Source organism: Microtus pennsylvanicus, chromosome 1 (genome assembly GCF_037038515.1).
Source record: "Microtus pennsylvanicus isolate mMicPen1 chromosome 1, mMicPen1.hap1, whole genome shotgun sequence".
In the NCBI taxonomy this organism is placed as follows: Eukaryota; Metazoa; Chordata; class Mammalia; order Rodentia; family Cricetidae; genus Microtus; species Microtus pennsylvanicus.
In genome coordinates this window covers 13,462,810-13,484,582 of record NC_134579.1, presented here as the reverse complement: position 1 = coordinate 13,484,582, position 21,773 = coordinate 13,462,810, and the positions used below count along the sequence as shown (strand labels likewise).

The following is a 21,773-nucleotide window of genomic DNA, read 5'->3' as shown; positions in this document are numbered from 1 at the left end:
AAAGTTATTTTTGAAAGAATTTTAAGCAGTAGTGCTTGCTGCTCTGTTGAGCCCAGTAATATCCCAGATGACATGTATGTACAGATCTAGGAGTTATAATGAATACTTGATCTACATTTGAATACTAAATTACTTCAATAGGAGATAGAAAGAATTTTCAGTAGCTGAGATTAAAATTATTATTCATTTTTCAGTTTTCTGTTCAGTTTAAACTCAAGTGGAGCCGGGCGATGGTGGCGCACGCCTTTAATCCCAGCACTCGGGAGGCAGAGGCAGGCGGATCTCTTTGAGTTCGAGACCAGCCTGGTCTTCAGAGCTAGTTCCAGGACAGGCTCCAAAGCCACAGAGAAACCCTGTCTCAAAACAAAACAAAACAAAACAAAACAAAACACCTCAAGTGGATTTCATTATTTCTGTTCTGCTTCATAAGGATGTTTCCTAACACTCAAATGTATGATTAAGCTGCCCTTATGGCTAGCTAATCCAACCATAGAGTAGCATTTGTAAATAATCAATTCACATTGATGCTGATAATGTTTTAAACCATAGTATAGCATTCATAAATGATCAAGCCACATTGATGCAAATAATGTTTTAAAAATCCCAAAGATTAAGAAACTTTCATTTCTGACTTATTTGAATGAATATATTTCATTCTTAAAATACTTTATAATATATTCCTCTTAGAAGGTCAAAAACTTCTGTTAAAAATTTAGTTATTAAAAATTAAAGCTCAGCTATTTTTAATTGTCACAGAAATAATAATAATCACATATAAAATACATACATGAAAATTACTGATTCTGATTTAATGTGCCAACTTTTAAAAAGAGTATACATTCAATTATATATATATATATATATATATGTGTGTGTGTGTGTGTGTGTGTGTGTGTGATATGTTTGGGGGTAGTGATGAAGTCATAGCCAGGGCCTCATGCTTGCTAGGCAACTATTGCTCACTTCTTTTCCCCTCTCCATGCATTTATTTCTAAAATAAATTGTTTTCATAATTTTCCTTCCATGGAGTTCATTTGTTAGATAAATCAAATCTAAACACAATTTGACTTTAAGAGAGAGTTCAAATATTTGGACAAAGCCTAAAAAACATAGTATAGGAAGTTCGCACTTAAAACGGTGAAGCTTTTAGTTGCAGGTTGAAGCAAGAGATGCTTCATTTCACTGATGATTCAGGTCTCAGAATCAGAATTTAACTAGTAGGTTAGGTAATATGTGCCCCACTATCATAGAAGCTCACAAATTAGCATGGAGCTAATACACACACACACACACACACACACACACACACACACACACACACACAGCCATTTTGGTGAGGATTCCTATCCTGATTATTCAAAATGAGAAAAGAGATAATTGTACATTTCTAGAAGAGGGGAAACAGATGTTTAGTGGAAGGCCCTGGGAAATTCCCTCCAAGATCAGCTGTTTCCAAGCACATTGTAAAGCCTGTTGTTTACAACAGTAGTTGTAAAAAGGCTGAATTGCTTTCTCGATTTTTAGTAAGGATTTCAGCTTGAGTTTATATAAAAACTGAAGTTGGTTTAGACACTTCACAAACAGGTGGCTCTTAGAAACTGCTGCCTGGTGAACCCAGATTTCTCTCTATGTGAATGTGAGCGTTAAACCTGAGCAATCAGTGAGAATCACAGAATCTCACCCTTAAAATGGACACACCAAGTCTTCCTTGCTTACATCACTCAGTTCTCTTGGTGTCTGCTTAACGTTTCAAAAAAGGCTGTGGGAGTTGTACAAACTGTCCTCATCAAAGACAAACAGGAAAAGAGAAAGTACAGCTAGGTAGTAGCAAGGAAAGACGAGGTGCTCAACCCATTTCTTTGGAAATAGTAAACTTCAATTACTGTTTTATTAAAAAAATGATATAGTCCTTGGTCTTTGTTTATGATTTCGGAGGCTTAAGGAGTAAAAGATTTATTTCATAATGTAAAATAAAGATCTATTCAGCAGTAAACTCTTTGTTTAATTCAGAAACTCAGGCTGTTTCTGGCATATTCACTAACCTGGAAAATTGAAGACTTTCAGAGGTGGCTAGAAAATGGATTTAATTTTTAATGAGAGAGGAGTTGGAAGAGAGCAACAATGACTGCCATTCTGTATTTAATATTTTGCATGTAATGTTTTTTTATTTCTAAAGATAGCTCAATGAAACATCTATTTTCTATATATGGAAAAATGCATATATATTAGATGACATCTACTTACTGACCTCTGGAATAATAAAGGAATTAGCCCTCGGGTCCAGAAATCAAGCTCTTACCCACAAAAGTTTAGTGTAGAAGATTCCTGCTTTCATTTCTGTGGTACCTTTTCTTCCACCAAAGAATTACAACCAAAAGTGAAAACGCTGTGTACTGGGATGACATAATGGCGATGAGTGTAGGCATGCACGACACATAAAGTGTGTAGTCTCTAATAACGTGAATGCCTAGTGTACCAGTGGTATCTGTGGCCGGGCTTCCAATAGATTATTATTATACTTTCTAATCTGATTGTGCTGACTCAGATTAGTAATAGATAGGAGAAAGAAATGGATGCGCTTCATCTGCATGACTAGATAGCCCCACTACAAATATCTTACACTCACAACATTTACTTTAATAAAGATTAAGTGCAAGGGGTCAATACCACTGTGTGCACATGCATATAAGCTGATAAAGGAGTCATACAAGTTGCTGGGTACCCTTAAAACATCCTTTGTTTCTTTGCTCGAGGAATAGTGATCCCTGTGTCTACCTTGGTACCATCCTTGGTAATGAAGAAGTTTTAATTTTTTTTTTTAATTTTGGAAGAATAAAATGTATAGCATATTTTAAATAATGTTTTGTTTTCATAGTTTATTAATTTTCATGTAAATTCCGATAGGATTTATACACTGTTGTCTTACTTTCTGCTCATATTTGTGCATGAATTCATTTGTATTGTATAAAGTACAGATGCTAACTAGTTTCTTTGCCTAAAAGTCCCTTCATTTTGGAATTTTATGGAATATTAAAGTTAAAATGGTTGAGAACTACTATCATGATATATGCACAAATAATGCTGCTACTCATTGGACGAAAAGTCTATGAAATATATCTTGGTGAGGCATTTACAGATACTCTCTGAGCTATAGTTGATTGATTTTTTTTTAAACCCACGGCTTTGGGGAGAAGAATGTTACTCCTATGGATTAATTAAATTGAATAAATTATAATGGAAAGTTTAACTTGAATCTTTAGATACTGCATTTTCCACTGAGACAGATTATGTAAAAGAGCATTATAAACACAGTGAAATCTGACATTTAAAAGAATTTGCTATGAATCATTATTTCATCTAACAATGAAACATGGAAGTAGCAGAGGGGAAGAGGGGAATAAATCAATAAATGTGTTCTTAATACAGCGACCATATTTTTTGGTTTATTCGGTTCTTCAGAGAGTGAATTAGGAGAGACAATGATGCTGGTAGAATTCATTCTTGACATGTTCTTGGTAATACCTTTTCATTGTTTATAGCTTTTGTTTTATCATGCCTAACATACTGATTCTGCTGTTTTGAAAACATTAATACATCCTGGCCTCTGCTCTACTCTGTTTCTTTAGATAATCATTCTCTGTGAATTTATTGCTTTCAGGTGGGAAAGGTGGAAAAAAGAAGAAAAACAAAAATTCTTCTAAAGCGCAGAAAAACAATGGATCAACTTGGGCTAATGTCCCTCTACCTCCTCCTCCAGTCCAGCCCCTGCCTGGTACAGAACTGGGGCACTATGCTGCAGAACAACAAGAAAATGGGTAAGAGTAGGGTATATTCTGACAAGATGGCCAAGGCTGCACTCACTTCCACCTCTGTTCATTGTTACTGTGTACTTCTTTATCATTTAACTGGCTCCCCTCCCTTCATGTTCTTTGCATCCTCCCTTACTGTTTGCACTCTCGCTGTATTTTTAGCTGATAAATATAAAACAGCCCATACTGAGGAGTGAGAATCCTTGGCCTTCAAGTGCTTTAGATTGTCTGCAATCACGATAATCAGCCTCCATTTATAATATTGCTCGTTAGTTTGAAAGCAAGTACCCACAGCTCTGTGAACTAAAGAGGCACTCCTGAGAGGGGCTGAAAGGGAATTAAAATAACCTTCTTCATCATCCTTTACCGCTTCCTAATGACTGGATGTCTGGCCATAGCAGGGCGCCACCAGGAGAGAACCATCACAATGGGATAATTGTGGGAACTTGACCACTGGGTAGAACTTTAATCACCAGCTCTGAAGGGAATTTAGGGATAGGAATAATAAGGGATTCATGTCAATACACACTCTATAACAAAATCTTAAAGTCAGATAATTTTTTTGATGGGCCTTAAATGTGATGGTTCTTTATTCTTTCCCTAGTATCTCATGAGTTGGTTTCCTGTTAGTTTGATTAGGGAGTGATTCGAAACACAAAAAAGCATAGATAATCGTTTTTATTACAAAAAATTAAATGAAATATTTTATCTAAATTAATATTTCTAAATGCTTTGTCTTGCTTTCAGTTTGCAAGTCAGTATTTTGACAAGGCTTGTATGCAATCCAAGAATACAGAGTATATGGATTTTCCATACATAAATTTTGTTTTACACAGAAGTATTTACATACTAAATAAAATTTAATTGTATAGTGGAGTATGGTCTATATTTGTTCAAATCATATAAATATTTGCATTTGCTTATAAATTTTGCATATTTCTCTTTTTTAGTAAATGCCATCTTGCATACACATATATAGTATGCATATACATACACACATATATATATACATAATATAGCATATGATATGTATATAACCTACTCATACTTATACACACACATCTTTTCTCCATCTTTCTATCTCTCAAATAGATTTCATTTGTTTTTCTGGGAAATAGTGCCCGTATATATGCAAACAATGATTACTTAACTAAATCAATGTTTCCGTTTGAAATTAGCAGTCAAGAGCCCACCCTTTCTTCTCCTGGTGAGCGCACCCTTTCTTTTGCTGGCCTAAAAATTAAATTGTGAATATGATCTTAATTCACGCCAGTGGTGTAATATGTCAGTAACTCATGAAGAACAAGAGGTACACACTTCATCAAAGGATTATTACTTAATAGTTTGTGTTTTAAGATTGTAGCCAGAAAATATGGACAGGAAACTAATAACTTGAATGGGAAGAGAAAAGAATGTTAATGCTTTGTAAGAATAACATCTGGATCACATGAAAATTGCAGGTTATTTAGATATCCTTCTTTTTTAGCAACAAATCTCCTTAAAATATTAATTTGACATAATGATGCTCCTTATACACTGAAAGAAAATTAATTTAATCTAAATATTGTGAAACTTACCACATGACCTTATTAAACAGTGGAAAAACTAGAAGTATTTCTTTTGGTGATGAAACTATTATGTTAGTATACTTTTATGTTCTTACACAAATTCTTTTCAAATATTGATATGACAGGTCATTTTAATCTATTTAGTGATCATAGTTTATTTTCAAATTTACTCAAAATTCATTATATGATTTTTAAATTTCTAATGTATTAATTTATTATTATAGATAATTAAAATGAATGTTCTCAACATATACATGCCAATGTGCATAAAAATTGATTGTGCTATATAATTTTTTATAATTTCTTTTTATTTTGAAAAAAGAAAACAATCATTTCTTATTTTACATGCCAATCCCAGTTCCCACTGCCTCCCCTCCGCCCATTCTATCTACCTTACACACTACCCTCATCCACTCCTCAGAGTGGGTAAGGTACGTTGCTTTGGGGAAGATCAAAGGCCCTCCCTACCCTGTTTAGGTTGAGTAAGGTATCTTTCCAAACAGAATAGTTTCCCAAAAAAACTAGCAGTAGGGATAAACCTTGGTGCCATTGACAGTAGCCCCACAGTCTGCCCCAGACATGCAACTATCACCCACATTCAGAGGGACTAGTTTGGGCCTATGCTGGTTCCTTCCTTGTATGGCTAGAGTTGGTGAGCTCCCATTAGCTCAGGTAAACTCTTTCGGTGGGTATCCTCATCATGATCTTGACCTCTTTGCTCATATTCTCAGTCTTCCCACTCTTCAGCTGGACTTTGGGAGCTCAGCCCAGTCCTCTACTGCGGGTCTCTGCCTCTGTTTCCATCAGTTGTTGAATGAATGTTCTATGGTGACATTTAAGATATTCATCATTAGTTCATCTTACTCTTGAGTTCTTATTTGCCTTAAGTGCTGAGAAACTGCTAGTGGAAAAGAGAACTATTTTAGGCATGAGGATGCATCTCAGTTAGAGAAACCTTACCCATGATGCATGAAACCAGGAATGGAAAACTATATCCTCCAGCTCTCAGGAAGTAGAGTGCTTAACATTGGAATCTGAAGGTCATCATCAGCTATATAGCTGCTTAGTCCAATTGATGCCAGCCTGAGATATATGAGACCTCCCTATCAAAGACAAAGAACAAAACACCTTACTTTTCTTATTAAAAAAACAAACAAACAAAAAAACTATTTTTTTAAAGAAGTAAAAGCCAGCCAGTAATCCTACAGTAAAATTAGTTTTTCTATTTTTTTAATTGCCATTTACTGAAGAAGGATGCTAAAAAGAAATTCCACACTAGCTCAGAATTAAGTATAATAAAGGGTTATTTATTTAAGGGTAGAGTCATAGATCACAATCCTCTGCACAAACGAGGAACAGGAATCGAATCACACAGCTGGAAGAGGCCCGATACGCGCTTGCCATGAGCATATGTAACATAAGAGGCCACACCAAAGTGGACAAGTAACTTAAAGGCTGTAGAAATTCCTACAGCAATTTGCAACAGACAACAATAAAGACGTTTGTCAACATTTTTTAAAGATGTATCCTAAATGCTAGGCCCGGTTCTAGGAAGAGAAGCAATAAGAACAGATGAACAGAAAAAAAATGTGGGGAGATCTGCTATGTTAATAGGAAAGATGTAATTATGGTCCGAAGGCTCTATATACGTTGAGCACACATGAACATGTTCTCCTCTATTCTTCTCACTCCCCCATGACTTTCCTTATCTCATACAAATATAAACACATATGTACACACAGGCAAGAGAACGAGAGAACATTTATTTTCCATTAAAAATATATATTAACAATGGAAATAAAATAATAAGAAGTAAGCAAGTAAACTAGAGGAGTACTTATATCAGTGGAGTCTTGAGTGAATTTTGAATCATTTATTTATAAATGATAGTACCCCAAACGGGTTGGCTATCAGAATCTGTGCCCAGAGTCAAAGCTAATGAAAAATCACCTGAAGAAAGTATTCAATCTAGAGGGAATTTTGAATCAGAGTAGACTGTTAGCCAAACAGTATAACAAAATACAAGCAGTGATATGACTTGATACGTAATAGAGGAATCTTTCTTTGGTCAAGGAGGAAAAATGAAAAGATTCCCATCAATCTTCCTTTGCACCTTATTCTAGTTGTGATCATTTCCCTTTCTTCTACCTCCATCATTGCCTGAACTTGCCTCTCTGTCCTGTTGATCCCTAGATTGCATTTAATTTCTGAGACGCATGTTTCAGCAACTTGCACATGCTGCATGAAGATGGTCAACGTTGATATTTTATGATAAATATACTTATTTAAAACAACTTTTAAATTTAAATATAATTTGATCATATTTTCCCTTCCCCAAGTCCTTACACACCCTTTTCCTCCCTACCCACCCACATTTAAGTTTTTTTCTCAAAAAATAAATAAAACCAAGTAAAACAACCCCCAAAACATAGAAAAAATAAAATCACACTCAAAAAGAAAGACGACAAAATAGAGAAACTTTAAACAAACAAATAAATATGGCACACTTACTCAAAAAAAAAAAAGAACAAACGTGAAGTCTGTTACATGTTGGTGAACTTCTGAATATGAGGCCTGTCCTGAGTGGCTGATACACCCAGTGTCACTCTATTGGAGAAAACTGATTCTCCCTCTCCCAGAAGATATAAGCAAGAGCTCAGTTGTAAGCCTCTGAACATCTGAGATGGTGCCTTGATGTTAATTATGAATCTTTGTATGTCATAGACAAATTCAGCTATTTTGCTACTGATAACAGACTAGATAACAAGAACCTTGGTTCAGGTGGATAATGTCTGGAATGTTCCAAACAAAATGGCCAATATGTATTGGAAAAAGGATGAAAGCAAGGCAGTGACACTGGGCATGAGGAAGAAGGACAGAGTCAGTAGGGCATCCTGACTGGGATTAGCAATAATGTTGAAAATACAGTCTCTAGTTACTAATTGTGATTAGTAGTATTGTTTCATGAGAGTATAGGCTTTAGGTTTTCTTCTAAGTCTTTCATGGGCATTTTCTTTCTTCACAGTACACAATAACAGAAGTTATTCAATCATTGTTCAAATGAAATGATACTTGAATGTTAATTCAATCTTGTAGCCATGGTGCAAATGTTTTCCCATCTTAATATGCTTCTTCTGTTTGAAAAGGGCAATGTGTTAAATGTATTAGGGCCTAGATCTGACTGCTATACATTTATTATAGTCATAGGCTGCTTGGAAGAATTCAATAGTAATTAAATAGGCGCTTTGCTTTGTTCTTGCAATTAGAGATTGGCAAGCTTCTGCTGGAGTTGAATGTTATTGTATTTTTATTAGTAATTTGGTATTTGTATCTGGCCTTTAATAAGTTAGTTCACATGCAGCATTGATTTGCTGTCATCTTGATCATTACTCATCAGGAAAGACAGATAATAGGATGCCTCATACTTGGCTATTAGAATGTCAGTGAACAACGACTTGCCTTTGAAAGGTTGGGCAAAACAGCTTTGGTTGTCTAGTGGGAGTATTTTTTTGTAGACTTTGTAGGTTACTGCATAAGACATCAAAAGTGTAATGCTTAAATAAAATGTGCAAAAGTACAAATTGCAATTAGTAACTAGAGACTATAATTTCTCCATTATTGTTAATCCCAGCCAGAACTCTCTACTGACTCTCCTTCCTCCTCGTGCCCACTCTCACTGCCTTACTTTCATCCCCGTTTCTTTTCATACGGGCCACTTTGTTAGAACACTACAAACAGTATCCACCTGAAGCAAGTGAATCTTATAAAATGTGAGGGGAACCATTCAACGGAGCCGGATGTATGAAATGTACAGTCATCTGCTACCTTCTTTTCTTTTCTGCGTGGCTGCACTAAACCTTTCTAGTTAGCCCTCTGGAGTGAATTCAGAAGTGAATACCAGGGAGGTGATGAGCAGTTCTCTACATGATATGAACTACATCCTGACTTGACTTCCTTGATTCATTCTTGTTAGCCTCTTTGGGATATTTTCCCCCGTTTTTAGTTTTTTCTATTATTATTAGAAACCACATTGAATACATGAACTTTTTTCAGCCTTCCTTGTCCTGGAAGGGTGATCAAGTTTATTCATTGTAGTTCCAATTATCTTTGCTGAGAATCCTGGGGGAGTATTGATGATAGTATCCATCGTAATTTAATAAAAGCTTAATAAAATTGATTTTAGTAACTTAGCACACCATGTTATTTGTTTACCTAGTATTACCTTTTTTTCATGATATCAAAGTTTTTAAATAACCTCTCCTTTGCTCAGCATTAATTTGAATGACAAAAAATGAATCAAGTTTAATTTAGTCTAATGTTTTTCACCTTACCATTACAAATGATGCATATAGCAATGCTTATCTCTCTTATCCTACTCCTGCTATATTCTAAATTTCCATGTCATTTACACTCCCCAAAGAATTATCTATTATTCAACAAGTAGGAATACTTTTTGTACTAATGGGCTATGCCTATTTGAAATATTAAATATATAGTACTTCATATAATAGCTTTGGTAACATGCCAGTGTAAATATTAAAAGTACAACTATTAATTTCTCCTAAAAATGTGATTTTTTTAAACAAACTTTTTAGGGTAAAGTTGACTTTATTTACTATTGGTAAAGGCTAACAGCAATCATGTTCTATACTGGAAATGAGCGATTATTTTATTAGGTTCTAAATATGTATTTCTTAACCTTAATAATGTAGCTCTCAAACTCAAATAAGTCATGTACAAAAGTTTAAGCTTATTTTAATAAAATTTTTGCATGTCAATAAATATGATTTTCGCCATCTATAAGAGAGCTAAATTTCCTCGAAGTAAGGATACTATAAACATATGAAAAGCTAAATATTAAACTGAACAAGTAAAAGGATCAACATTGGAAATCTAAAATCCATTTTCAAATCAATGTTCAATAAGATTTCCAGTACCAATTATATAATATAGTATTCTAGCACTAGTGAGTTTTGTCAGTAAGTTTTACAAAAGATATGTGATTTAGAATTTAACTTAAAGACATATAAGATTAGAATAGAGAACCCGGAGAGGGAAACTCTCCAGGCTTTTTTTATTTGAAATAAATTTATACATAATAAATACATATTTTGAAATAAATTTGTTTCTACAGCTTGTACCAGGCCTCAAAATTGTAAAGGAGAAAGGAAACAAAGCCATTTAGTTTCAGCATGAGATTCCTGTTGACAAACTGTGTACTCCCATCTAGAAAATACATTGAAGCTTAACTATGTTAAATGAACATAATAGAATGAAGAGAAGTAAATGGTTCTCTTATACTGTTCTGATGTCTTCATAGATAAATTTGTAAACAGTCAGTAGGATTGATTGGATTTGAAAACCTTAAAGGATTAAATACAACAAAGGATGCTGGTTAGAGACTTTAGAACAATAGAACTCTCTCTTCAAATGAAAACCATCAAATCTCCATAAAACAAGATACAATGACAATGTGCTAGAAAAATGTATTTTTTTCAATACAGATTAGCACATGTTATATAGTTAGTAAGTAGGAATTCAGATTTGGCCCATCGCATTTTCTTGGAGAGATAACACACTGAAATGTGCCTGCTGATGACAGTAGTAGAAAAGACATGTAGAGACAGCCACCCTTCCAAACCGCACAGTGCTCCGGAAGCGAGCTTTCAGCTTTATGCTCACAGAAGCACAAGGGTATTGATGTAGCCTCAGCAAGGCAAAAGCAAGTGACCATGGACACAGAAACAAAGAACTCAAAGGTAAAATTAACTTTGAGTGGAGATTTTTGGAATTCCAAACTCCCTACAAGCGATGAGGTCCTATGTATCCGGCATATTCCTTCCTCTCCTCACCTATGGCCAATAAATTTCTCTCTTTATCTCCTTTGGAAACTGAGTTCTCCAGTACCTACCTCTGGGATTGCACATATTTAACTTAACATATTCCTGTTGCTATTGGCCAACAGAGCTTTGATAGTCCCCAGACAGTTTGAGTTCTCCAGGTATCTATTCCTATAGCACTCTCAGGTGCTTATTAGTCACATCAGCTGATTCTACTATGCAGAGGCATTCTTCCATCCTCTTATCTTCCTGATATCCCTACCAACTTCCTCCCTCCTTCTTACAAGGCTCTACCCCACTTCTTCCATGTTGTCTTAGATGGTGTTGTATTGCCATAAAGAGACATTATGATCTCAGCAACTCTTATGTAGGAATGCATTGAATTGGGGCTGGCTTACAGTTCAGATGTTTAGTTATCAGTATGGTGGGAAGCATGATGCTAAGCAGGCATACATGGTATTAGAGAAGTATCTCAGAATTCTATATCCAGATTGGAAGGAAGAGAGAGACTGGGTCTGATGATAACATTTTGATACCTCAAAGCCCATCTAAAGTGACACATGTCTTCCAGCAAAGCCACACCACCTAATAGTGCCATTACCTGGTGATCAAGCATTCAAATCTATGAGTCTATAGAGGCTGTTCTTATCCACATGTCTTTCTGTTTGATTTTTACTTTGTGACCCACTGGGTTTAACCAGAATTATTAACACGGGCATGGGATGACTCTTTCCACTGGTACATGATTCACTCCCCAGTGGCTACATCACAGAAGACAGTAACTTCCTGTCTCCTAGCAGCCATAGCTTCCCTGTGCCAAGCATGGTTCCATGAGTCTCTCTCCCATCTAAACTATCATTACTGATTTAGCGTTTTTGGAAGAACAACTTTTGAAAAGTCTTTTCTTTAAATATCTTAGTTTTTATTTGTTTGTTGAAAATGCTAGAACTATGGAGTTGGTGTGAATAGAACTGTTATTTATTTAGAATTTACTATACTAATATCCTATATTCTTGATTCAGCATGCCTTATAAAATCGTTTTGATATGCTCTCCACATTTTCAAAATAAATTTTATAAATCAAAAATGTATTAAAGGATGGATGTTGTGCCAATTAATTTTACTGAAATTAGATAATTACTTCTTGAAAACAAGACATTTGGAACTTTTGAGATAAGGTAATGTGAGTTTCTATTGATAAACTTCATGAAATTTTTGATGATTATTGATGATTTAATCAATTATGCTTTATTATTTCATCATCATGATTTGATGAAAGGTATATTATATGGAATAAAAATTTCCATACGTCTAGAAGAGTAAATAAAATTCCTCCACATATGTGAGATGATCAATCAGCATTTTTGGAACATTTTGTTTGTGCACAAGGATACACAAGAAAAGGGAGTGGATACATCTCCAAGCATTGGCTTCATTAATGTCTTCAATTAGTAATTTGGTATTTTCACATGATTAACATTGGAGGAAAGTTATTGCTATTTATAGCTGTGTGGTAGCAATTAGCTAAGAAGGCCTTTCAATAATAAGTTGAAATATTTTGAAAAAATAGATATATAAGATTATTTACTATGTTAGCCTTGATGATGTGATAAGGAAGACATAGACTTTGGAAACCTTTTAGAAACCACTTGGTTGCTATTTATTGCTAGTATAATTGTGCAATTATGTGTGTGTATGTGTCAGTGAACATATTTTCTTATTTAATTTCAGCTATGACAGTGACAGCTGGTGCCCACCATTACCAGTGCAAACATACTTGCACCAGGGTATGGAAGATGAACTGGAAGAAGACGATGATAGGGTCCCAACACCTCCTGTGCGTGGTGTGGCCTCTTCTCCTGCTATCTCCTTTGGACAGCAGTCCACTGCCACTCTCACTCCATCCCCAAGGGAAGAGATGCAACCCATGCTGCAAGCTCACTTGGATGAGTTAACAAGGGCCTATCAGTTTGATATAGCAAAACAAACATGGTAAATATCCTCAGTGAGCCAAAGGCCCTATGCGTTCTACATATGTAAATGTTCTTGGATGTATATTAAGCAGAAATGCTCATAAATATGTGTTGGTGGGATGAAAAACAGTTTAGAATATGTGTTAGCAACCTATATAACTGGTGACAGAAATTTAAATATCCTGACCAACATCACAAAGCTGGTTAGAGAAGCGAATGAAGCAGGGATTCAGATTGAAGTGCTTTTGGCAACGCCAGAATCTTTTCTCATTCACAAACCAGCTCCAATTAGTTTATCCTTGAACTTGCTTTTAATGCCACAATAAAGGACTCCTTTCAAATTCTTTAAAGTGCCTGTGATTAATTCTATATGTGGTTGTGAATATGTAAATGCATGCTTCTGAAAATTACTATGGACAGTGTCAGTTATTAAAAGACCCTGTTTGGACTGAATTAAGTGGATTAGAAAATAAAAAAATAATAATAACAATAAATGCCTCAACAGAAACTCAAGAACACATTAAGATTTTTTTGTAATAAGACTGAAAATTCACAAATTGCAGCTATAAGACTGTTAGGTGTTCTTTGAAAATATGGTAGAAATAGAAATAGGATCAAACGTCGTGGTTTTTAGAGAATTTTATTTTTTAACAGTGATTTACTTATCAGTATATACGACCTATCAAAAAGTATCTCTTGTTAATTTACACCATACTTGAAGTCAAATGAAAGACTTTCCATTTTTGGCTAGTTCTACTCACTGAGGTATATTCACGATGAACTATTCGTCATTTTTGGTATTTATGCACTGCTTCTTAATAAAATATATCCAAGATACCAAATAGGGGAAAACATTACATGCTGTCCCAAACATGTTTTTTGCAGAGGAGCAGAAGCCACTTATTTTTTTCACAATCAGCAAATATATTCTCCATAGTCAAACATGCTTCTTCATAAACAATATTTTTTCACATAAAGTTCCTTTGTAGAAATACAACTAAGTTTAAAACAATTGTGTTACATGGGATTTTCTTATTTTCCTCATTAAGTCATGCTATGTGTCACTTATGCTTTAAACACAACCCTGATTCATATTAGAATCACCTGGACAAATGTAATATACAATAATACCTAGAGACAAAAATACCTCCAAGTGGAATTTTATTGCTTAGTACGGGTTTCCATAAAGGAGGGGCAAAGTTAGGTTCACTTCCATGAAGATAGATGGGTCTTATCAGATGTATGACCTGGAGAAATTTGTCATATATATGTATACTTCCCCCGTGTGTACAATGATAATAATGATAATTACTAGCTTCCATATGAATTTTAAAGAGACCCTCCCAACAGTACCCTAAATTACCACTAGGTATATTATAGAGTTCCCGGATCACTCCGATGTTTTAGAACATGCCAAATGAGTTTAAAGAATTTACTGGATCTTCTATAATCAAAGTTACAGATTATTCTCATAAAACACAATGGATTAATATAAACCAAGGGAAGAGATGTGGTGCAAAATTCTGAAGAATTCCAAAGGCAGAGATCTCCCATTGGAGTTTCAGGTAGCTCTGTTTACCCAGCATTAGCACAATGTAAGAAGTATTACCAACCCACGGTACACGGGAGAAGAGCTGAAAATAAGGTCTATTAAAGTTGACTACTTTCATGACTGACCTCAGTAGTCAGCCCACTGAGAGATGGAGTTGTTACTTTGTGACTAGAAGCCCTATGATAACTTGTCCTGTTAAATAGTGTGCAAACCATGGTTTCCAAGTCAACCGGCACTTATACCAGAAAAAATATACTATCAGAGTTGAGACTACCTCTAGTTTTAAACAACATTTTTAAGTTAAGGTGAAGCTATCTAGTATGCTTTATTTTTTTTAAGATTTCAATGTGCTTGCACTTCTTATGTTCCTTAACCTGTCTATATTTTAATTTCTAATGATTAGAAGGCATAGGACTTTTACCCGAGTTGGTTACTGATATATATTTTCACACCTAAAATTCCCCATTGAGTAATTGCTTCATAAGTATATCCCAAATGGGTGAATGAACTGTGTTCTTTCCATATCTTCAATCATCGTATACACTGGACCTTGTTTCTTGAGAATGTTCACCTTGAGAATGGTCTTACACAATCTACCAGTATTCTGAATACCACAGTTAACATTTACAGAAGGGTAGGAATTCATCCTTTACCCCCCAATAAATGCCTGTTTGCTCTTGTGGTTTGAAAGAGCTTCCTGTTTAAGATTACACCTCACATTCACAGAACTCTAAAGATAAAGGATTCCAGCTGTACCTCCGGGGATGCTACTCATACTGACTGATGAAATGTACAAAACACTTCCTATTACTAGAAGATAGTTATAAATCTTGCATGCCATAATCTCATATTTCAGATTAACCTCTAATTCTGTTTAAATTATTGAATATATTTTTCATCTCTTTTTAATTTTTCCCATCAACACATGCCAACAGCTATATAGAATTGAATTGTTGGTCTGTTTTGTCCTCGCCCACCTTGAAATCTATAACATTGCAGTGAAATGGACCACATATGTCATACTGCTTGATGTCCTCCTGTTTGTCATGTAACTCCCTTTCCTCGTTACAAACTGAATGTGACAACACACGTATAGCAATGTGGGCTTGTCAACGCACAATATTCAGTCTAAGTGAGCTTAGTAAAACTTGCTTTTCTTTCCTCACTATAGATTACTGGGTTGTGATGTGTGCCAAGGGGTTTCACGCTGCCTGAAACACCTGCTACATACCATTAGCGATTAAATCTGGTTACACAGAAGTGATGTCCAGAACTAACATTCTTGGGGTTTTACCATTGAAGGATATAGAATATAGTTAGTTTATAAATTAACAGATGAAAATCGCAGATGCATATTAAGCAAATTTTAGAACAGGAAACATCTTCTCAAAAAACTAAAATGAGAGCAAAAATAACTCTTAGCCTTTTTAAAAGCCAGTGACAAAAATGCATTCTACTTAGTTGTGATGACTCTTACATGGGAGGGGCCTTTTGAATACTTCTGTAAGAAGGCAAGAAAAAAATATTCAGACATAGAACACATCCACTCTTTGTTGACACTTGCAAATAGTCGTGAGTTACCTCAAACTGAGCATTTTATAAGTTAGAAAGAATTATTTAGTAGTCTCACAACACAGCAAGTGCATGGCAGAGTCCAGATTCACATTTTTGTTAGTCATAAAATGAGAGCCAAGTCACTCGGGCTTTCTTTAAATATTTTCTAATAAACAAATGGCCGTGCATTTTTTGTTAATTTTGTAATGTTGGGATTACATTTATTTACTCATTACTAAGAAGTTATTGAACACGCCTTATGTTATAAATTCCAACCCCCTTTAAGATTTGGTTCTTGTGATACATTGCAAATATCTAGAGAGCACAAAGTATTTGTGTCTAATCTACACTGGGATAATGGAACAGCTGTTCAGCCTGATGTGATGGGAATCATCCCAAAACCAATCTTCATAGGGCGGGAAGTGTGCCAGAGGCAGGGCTGGGTGATCAGGCCCCCACCTGACAAACTTTCTTCAAACATGCTTCATAGGTTAAAACTAATGAGTTACACTTCAACACTAACTGTGAAACCAAGTACCAATGGTTATGGGGGGGGGTAAAAATGATTTATGATAAATAGTTCTATTCTCTTTGGAATAATTTATCGATACAAGAGTGTTCAGTATATATTTTCACCTCTGTGTATCACCTTATAAACATCAAAACAAGAGCTTTTGTAGTTTATGTGGCTGCTGTTTAGTAAAGCTTGTAGTCATATCACAGTATCTCTGCTAACATAAAGAATGTGATATGAATTAGTAAACATGGAAGACAGTAAGGGTTAGCATACCATGCCATTTACCATGAATTATAATTTTGTAGAATGTTAATGAATTGCCTCTCGTCTTCTGTTTCTTTCCATTTAAATCCCAGGCACATTCAAAGCAATACTCCACCTCCACAGCCCCCAGTCCCACCATTAGGTTACGTGTCTGGAGCCTTGATTTCTGATTTGGAAACAGATGTTCCAGATGAGGATGCTGATGATGAAGAGGAACCATTAGAAATCCCCAGGCCCCTCAGAGCACTAGACCAGACACCTGGATCCAGTATGGACAATCTAGACAGCTCTGTGACAGGTAACAAAACTGACAGAATGGGAATAAGTGACCTATTTGCGATTTAAAATGTATCACAAATCAAATGCTGCCTTATGTAAGATTTATTCAACTCCATCTATTTTTGTAACATTTTAAATATGTTAATGTTAAACACCAAATTCAAAAAGGATTTAGAAATACTTTTGCTTTGCTGCTAAAATGATAAGGAAATTCATGAATTTTAAAAAGCTTTAAAGACATGAAAGAAAACTCAATTATATCCAAGGCTTTCATGAGAAGTTCACTCTGCTGGGGAACCAAGTCTATTATATGAAAAACCTTTACTTTTAGAAATGATATAATTTGTATATCGGGAGCAACATACAAAGTGAATGAGATCTTAAAATGCTTCTTGATATTTCACTCTGTAAAATCATTGACTGTTGAAAATAAGCAAGTCTTCAGAATGAGCGTCTCTTAGGTTGCACGTGGTATTATTTCTGGAGTGGAAACATGCATAGCCAGATAAGCAATACATTTATGCATTTTACACTGCTGAATCTAATCACCCGTCCTCTGCCAGGAAGTGTAATTGTTCTGACTGTTTATTGCTTAGGCTTCCCTCCCTATTTTTCTTGTTCGATAAGCAAAGACTTCAGTCGGTGCATGCCTCTGATGACTCTAGGCCTGACAAACAGCCTATTTCCAATGATTTCAAAATGGTCCAGTTGAAATGCTGCATATACACAAAGGAAGTGGCGAGAGCCAAACTTCAGTCTTTCTCTCCCTGAATTATCTGCCCCTTGACTCACAAACATGTCCCTTCCTAAATAATGAAGACATAGCTACTCCAAACGTAAACCCGATCTCTGCATTCACTTGGGTCACCTCGGACCACCTATGTCTATGTTCATTTGAACGATTCCTTTCAGCCCCAAACGCCTTTATCAGTATCCCTGGATTCCTTGGACTCCAATAGCTTCCAATCTCTGCAGAACTGGGGCTTCTCAATAGATTTACAAACACTGGTGGACCATGGTATAATAGTACAGAGGACACATAGGAACCTCTGCCTTTCTTTTTATGTTTCTCAGCATCTGAAGCATGGATCTAATTTTAAGTTCATCTTTTTGCCTGGAGGCTGAACTCCTTATGAAGCTAATTAAGATTTTAAAAACACAGATATATTCCTGGGATTAGAACATAGATCCAACCGAAGGTGACAGAGCAAAAGTTAAAATTTTGAATGCTGTGGAGTTGACGTATTATTACACTATTATGTTAAGCCTCTTTGCCTGGATTTCTAGCATAATCTACTTTAGGGCAAACTCTGAATATCTTTGCATACTTCACTAGTAATACGAAACTGTTTCTCATTAAGAATGCAATGCAAGTTCCAGGAATAATGGCAAAAGTCAGCCATAGGCTCTGAAGATATTACTAAATATTATAATGTCAGAGACAATATGTACATCTCTAAGTTAGCAGAACCCCATTTTGCCCTTTACATACTCAACTGAAAGGAGATAGTTAGGGAGCCTTTTGTGAGGGCAGTGTACACTTCTCTAACTAATTCTATGTTCATGCCAAATGAAATTGCTAAGAAAACAAAGTTTCTACTTGAATTCCCTACCTAATTCTTGCCCTACATAAAAAATTCCTCAGGCCATATAGGTTTGTATTCCTCCATAATGTGTCCCATGAAAGTACATCTCTTAAGTTACCTTGTATCTTTCACTACACTCCCTAAACAAGACCTTCCATTGTTTTCTCCTTTCTTCTACCAGAAACTCAGAGGAGAAAGTTTAATCAGACGTCTAATTTACCTTCTAGGCTGTGTGTGTATGTGACAAAAGTTGTATATAAGCATAACAGAGTGCTTATTTGTTGAGTATGAGAGAATGGAGCGAGTGTGAATGTAGATTAGATTATGAGTGCACATGAAGAGTATATGGGTCATGTAGAGAATACGCATACACAGGGAGTGTGAGTAAATATATAGAGGGAGGGCACACATTAGAATGTATGTAATCATGGATATAGAGAATGCAAGTACATAAATTTATATGAGTGTACAAATTGAGTGAGTGTATATGGAAAGACTATGTGGGTGTGTACAGGGAGTGTACATGTGTAGATTTGTGAACTGACAAAAGGCATGCATGCAAGGAGGCTGCAACCATACATACATTCTGGGGCTTTGACCTGAGGTACACGTATATATTAATCATTATACCCCTCTTCCCAGTGCAAGTACTACACCCAAATGATGCAGAGACATACATTCCGACAAAACACCTGTAAAAGCAATTAAATAAAATTATTATAACACCAGAACACTTCTTTGTAAAGAAGCACATTAATTCAGAATATATTCAAGACAACGAAAACAATCTGTGGAGTTCCTTAAATTCTGAAATGAACATTCATTTAAGAAAAGAGACAGGAGAAGAACTTATCGATGGTTCCAAATTATATTAGCTTAGTGGCAAAAAGCATATGTTAACAAACCTATTGCTTTATAGAATTATTTCCAAAACAAACATGTATTCTGTATCCCTCACTGATAATCACTAGATTAGGAATTTTGATTAAATAATAATAATGATAACAAGCCATTATTCTGAGAGCAGTTGTGGCTGCCATTTGGATGGCCCACAGATTTAAGGATAATTTTATAAGTTTTTTTTCTTTTGGAGAGCAGTTTTTACTATGTAGTTCTGCTGTCTTGGAGCATACTATACAGACCAGGATGGCTTCTGCGTGCTAGAATTAAAGGCATGCATTACCATACCCCGACTGGTTTCTCACATTTTAAAAGCATAGCAAGGAAAGAAAATATAAACAAAAGATAAGGGAAATAAAAAGAATTCTCAGAGGAACAAAAGAACCCCAAAGACACAAAAAGAATGCAGGACTGATATTTTGAAGTCTAAAGTACTGAGTACCAGCAAATGTGTCCTGCCCCTCATTCTTAGGGTTTACTCAAGGTTATAGTTCATTTAACCATCAATAGTCTGATTTCTGATGCTATAATATTATAGATATAAACATCAGGTCAAGATTAGGAAAGCAAGTCACAGACACTCGATTACCTCAAGTGGTTAAAAAATATATACAAAAATCAGTTTTATGCTAATTAAAATGGCCGTAATCCTGGCCCTGGTAATGTCTAACATTTATCTCTGGACTTATTTTTTTAAATATAAAAATGATGGCTGATTTGTTACCCAACATGAGGCTTATCTCTTCTGTATGTATATATAAATGGATATATAACTGTTTCTAAAAAAAATCACATAACATCATATGGACACATTAATTCTAACCCTGTACTTACCTAACTGTGATCAGGGTTTTCAGATGTGACATTTATATTTCCCATATTTGGTTCTACATTCACTTAGAGTGAACTGTCAAATTTTGTCAGCGTTTTTTAAAGGAGTTATCATTTTTATCTTTTTTTTTTGGTAAACTGGGCATCTAACTTATCCTGCACATCTTTTTGATTGCCACAAAACACAAAAATAGTTTTAGTGTTGCAGGGTGCTTTTGTTGTCCCTTGGGAAAGAAACAACCAAAAGCTTCCATTTTCAGAAATAAGCTAGTAAGATATCCACCTAAACGTCAACCCATCATCTCAGAGTGGAAGAGACAGAATTTTGCATTTACTTCTCAACTCACGTGGTAGAAGACATTTCTTGAATTTAACAGCACCATGAAAAGAAAATTATAAAAGGAAAGGGCAGAGAGGGATTGAAAAATGGTGTCCTTAACAGATAGTTGAGGTTTGAACTGCCTGTTGGCAGAATTAAGGTCGATAATGAGTTCTGTTGATTGAAGTAGAGATTGCCTTGAGAGGTGGGCCCACAGCACATAGTGGCTAAATGGAAATTCTGGCACTGCTTTCTTTTCTTATTTTGGGAAACTTTAATTTGTTTTCTAGAACTCATTCACCAGAACAGTGTGAAAACAAACCATTTGACAATCTCCATCTCTATTCTTCCTCACAGGGTATTTAGAAAGTTGGCCAATAAAATATCTCACCTGTGGTCTTCCCTCTGCTGCAAAACTTCTTTAAAAATTTTTAATACAAAGAATCATTTCTGATAAACCCTACAAGTGACAAATTTATTGCCTTAAGCTACTTCAACAGCATTAGGACCTTTAAGACAAATTAGATGCCAAAATTTGACAGATGAATGGATGGATGTTATATGTATGATTTTTATCTGAGTGAAACAAGTTAACAGATGTCATGCAAACTAAGGAAAATGCTCTCTAATTTCTTCCTTTGGTTTTCCCACATGTCACACACACACACACACATAGACACACACACACACACAGACACAGACAGATAGACACACATACACACACAAACACACAAATTTTCACATACCTGAAAAAGTGGTATATTTGTTACATATCCAAATC

At 35.3% G+C, this 21,773-nt stretch overlaps 1 protein-coding gene across 25 annotated transcripts in view; it reads left to right on the top strand.

Annotated features, from left to right (window-relative positions):
• Positions 1-21,773, top strand: part of Robo2 (roundabout guidance receptor 2) — a 1,494,745-nt gene that overhangs the window by 1,454,456 nt on the left and 18,516 nt on the right. For all 25 annotated transcript variants that reach the window (XM_075955346.1, XM_075956172.1, XM_075954892.1 and 22 more), the window contains 3 exons: positions 3,659-3,815; positions 12,949-13,209; positions 17,170-17,375. In XM_075955346.1, the coding sequence (XP_075811461.1) occupies positions 3,659-3,815; positions 12,949-13,209; positions 17,170-17,375 (624 nt within the window). The remainder of the gene's footprint in view (positions 1-3,658; positions 3,816-12,948; positions 13,210-17,169; positions 17,376-21,773) is intronic.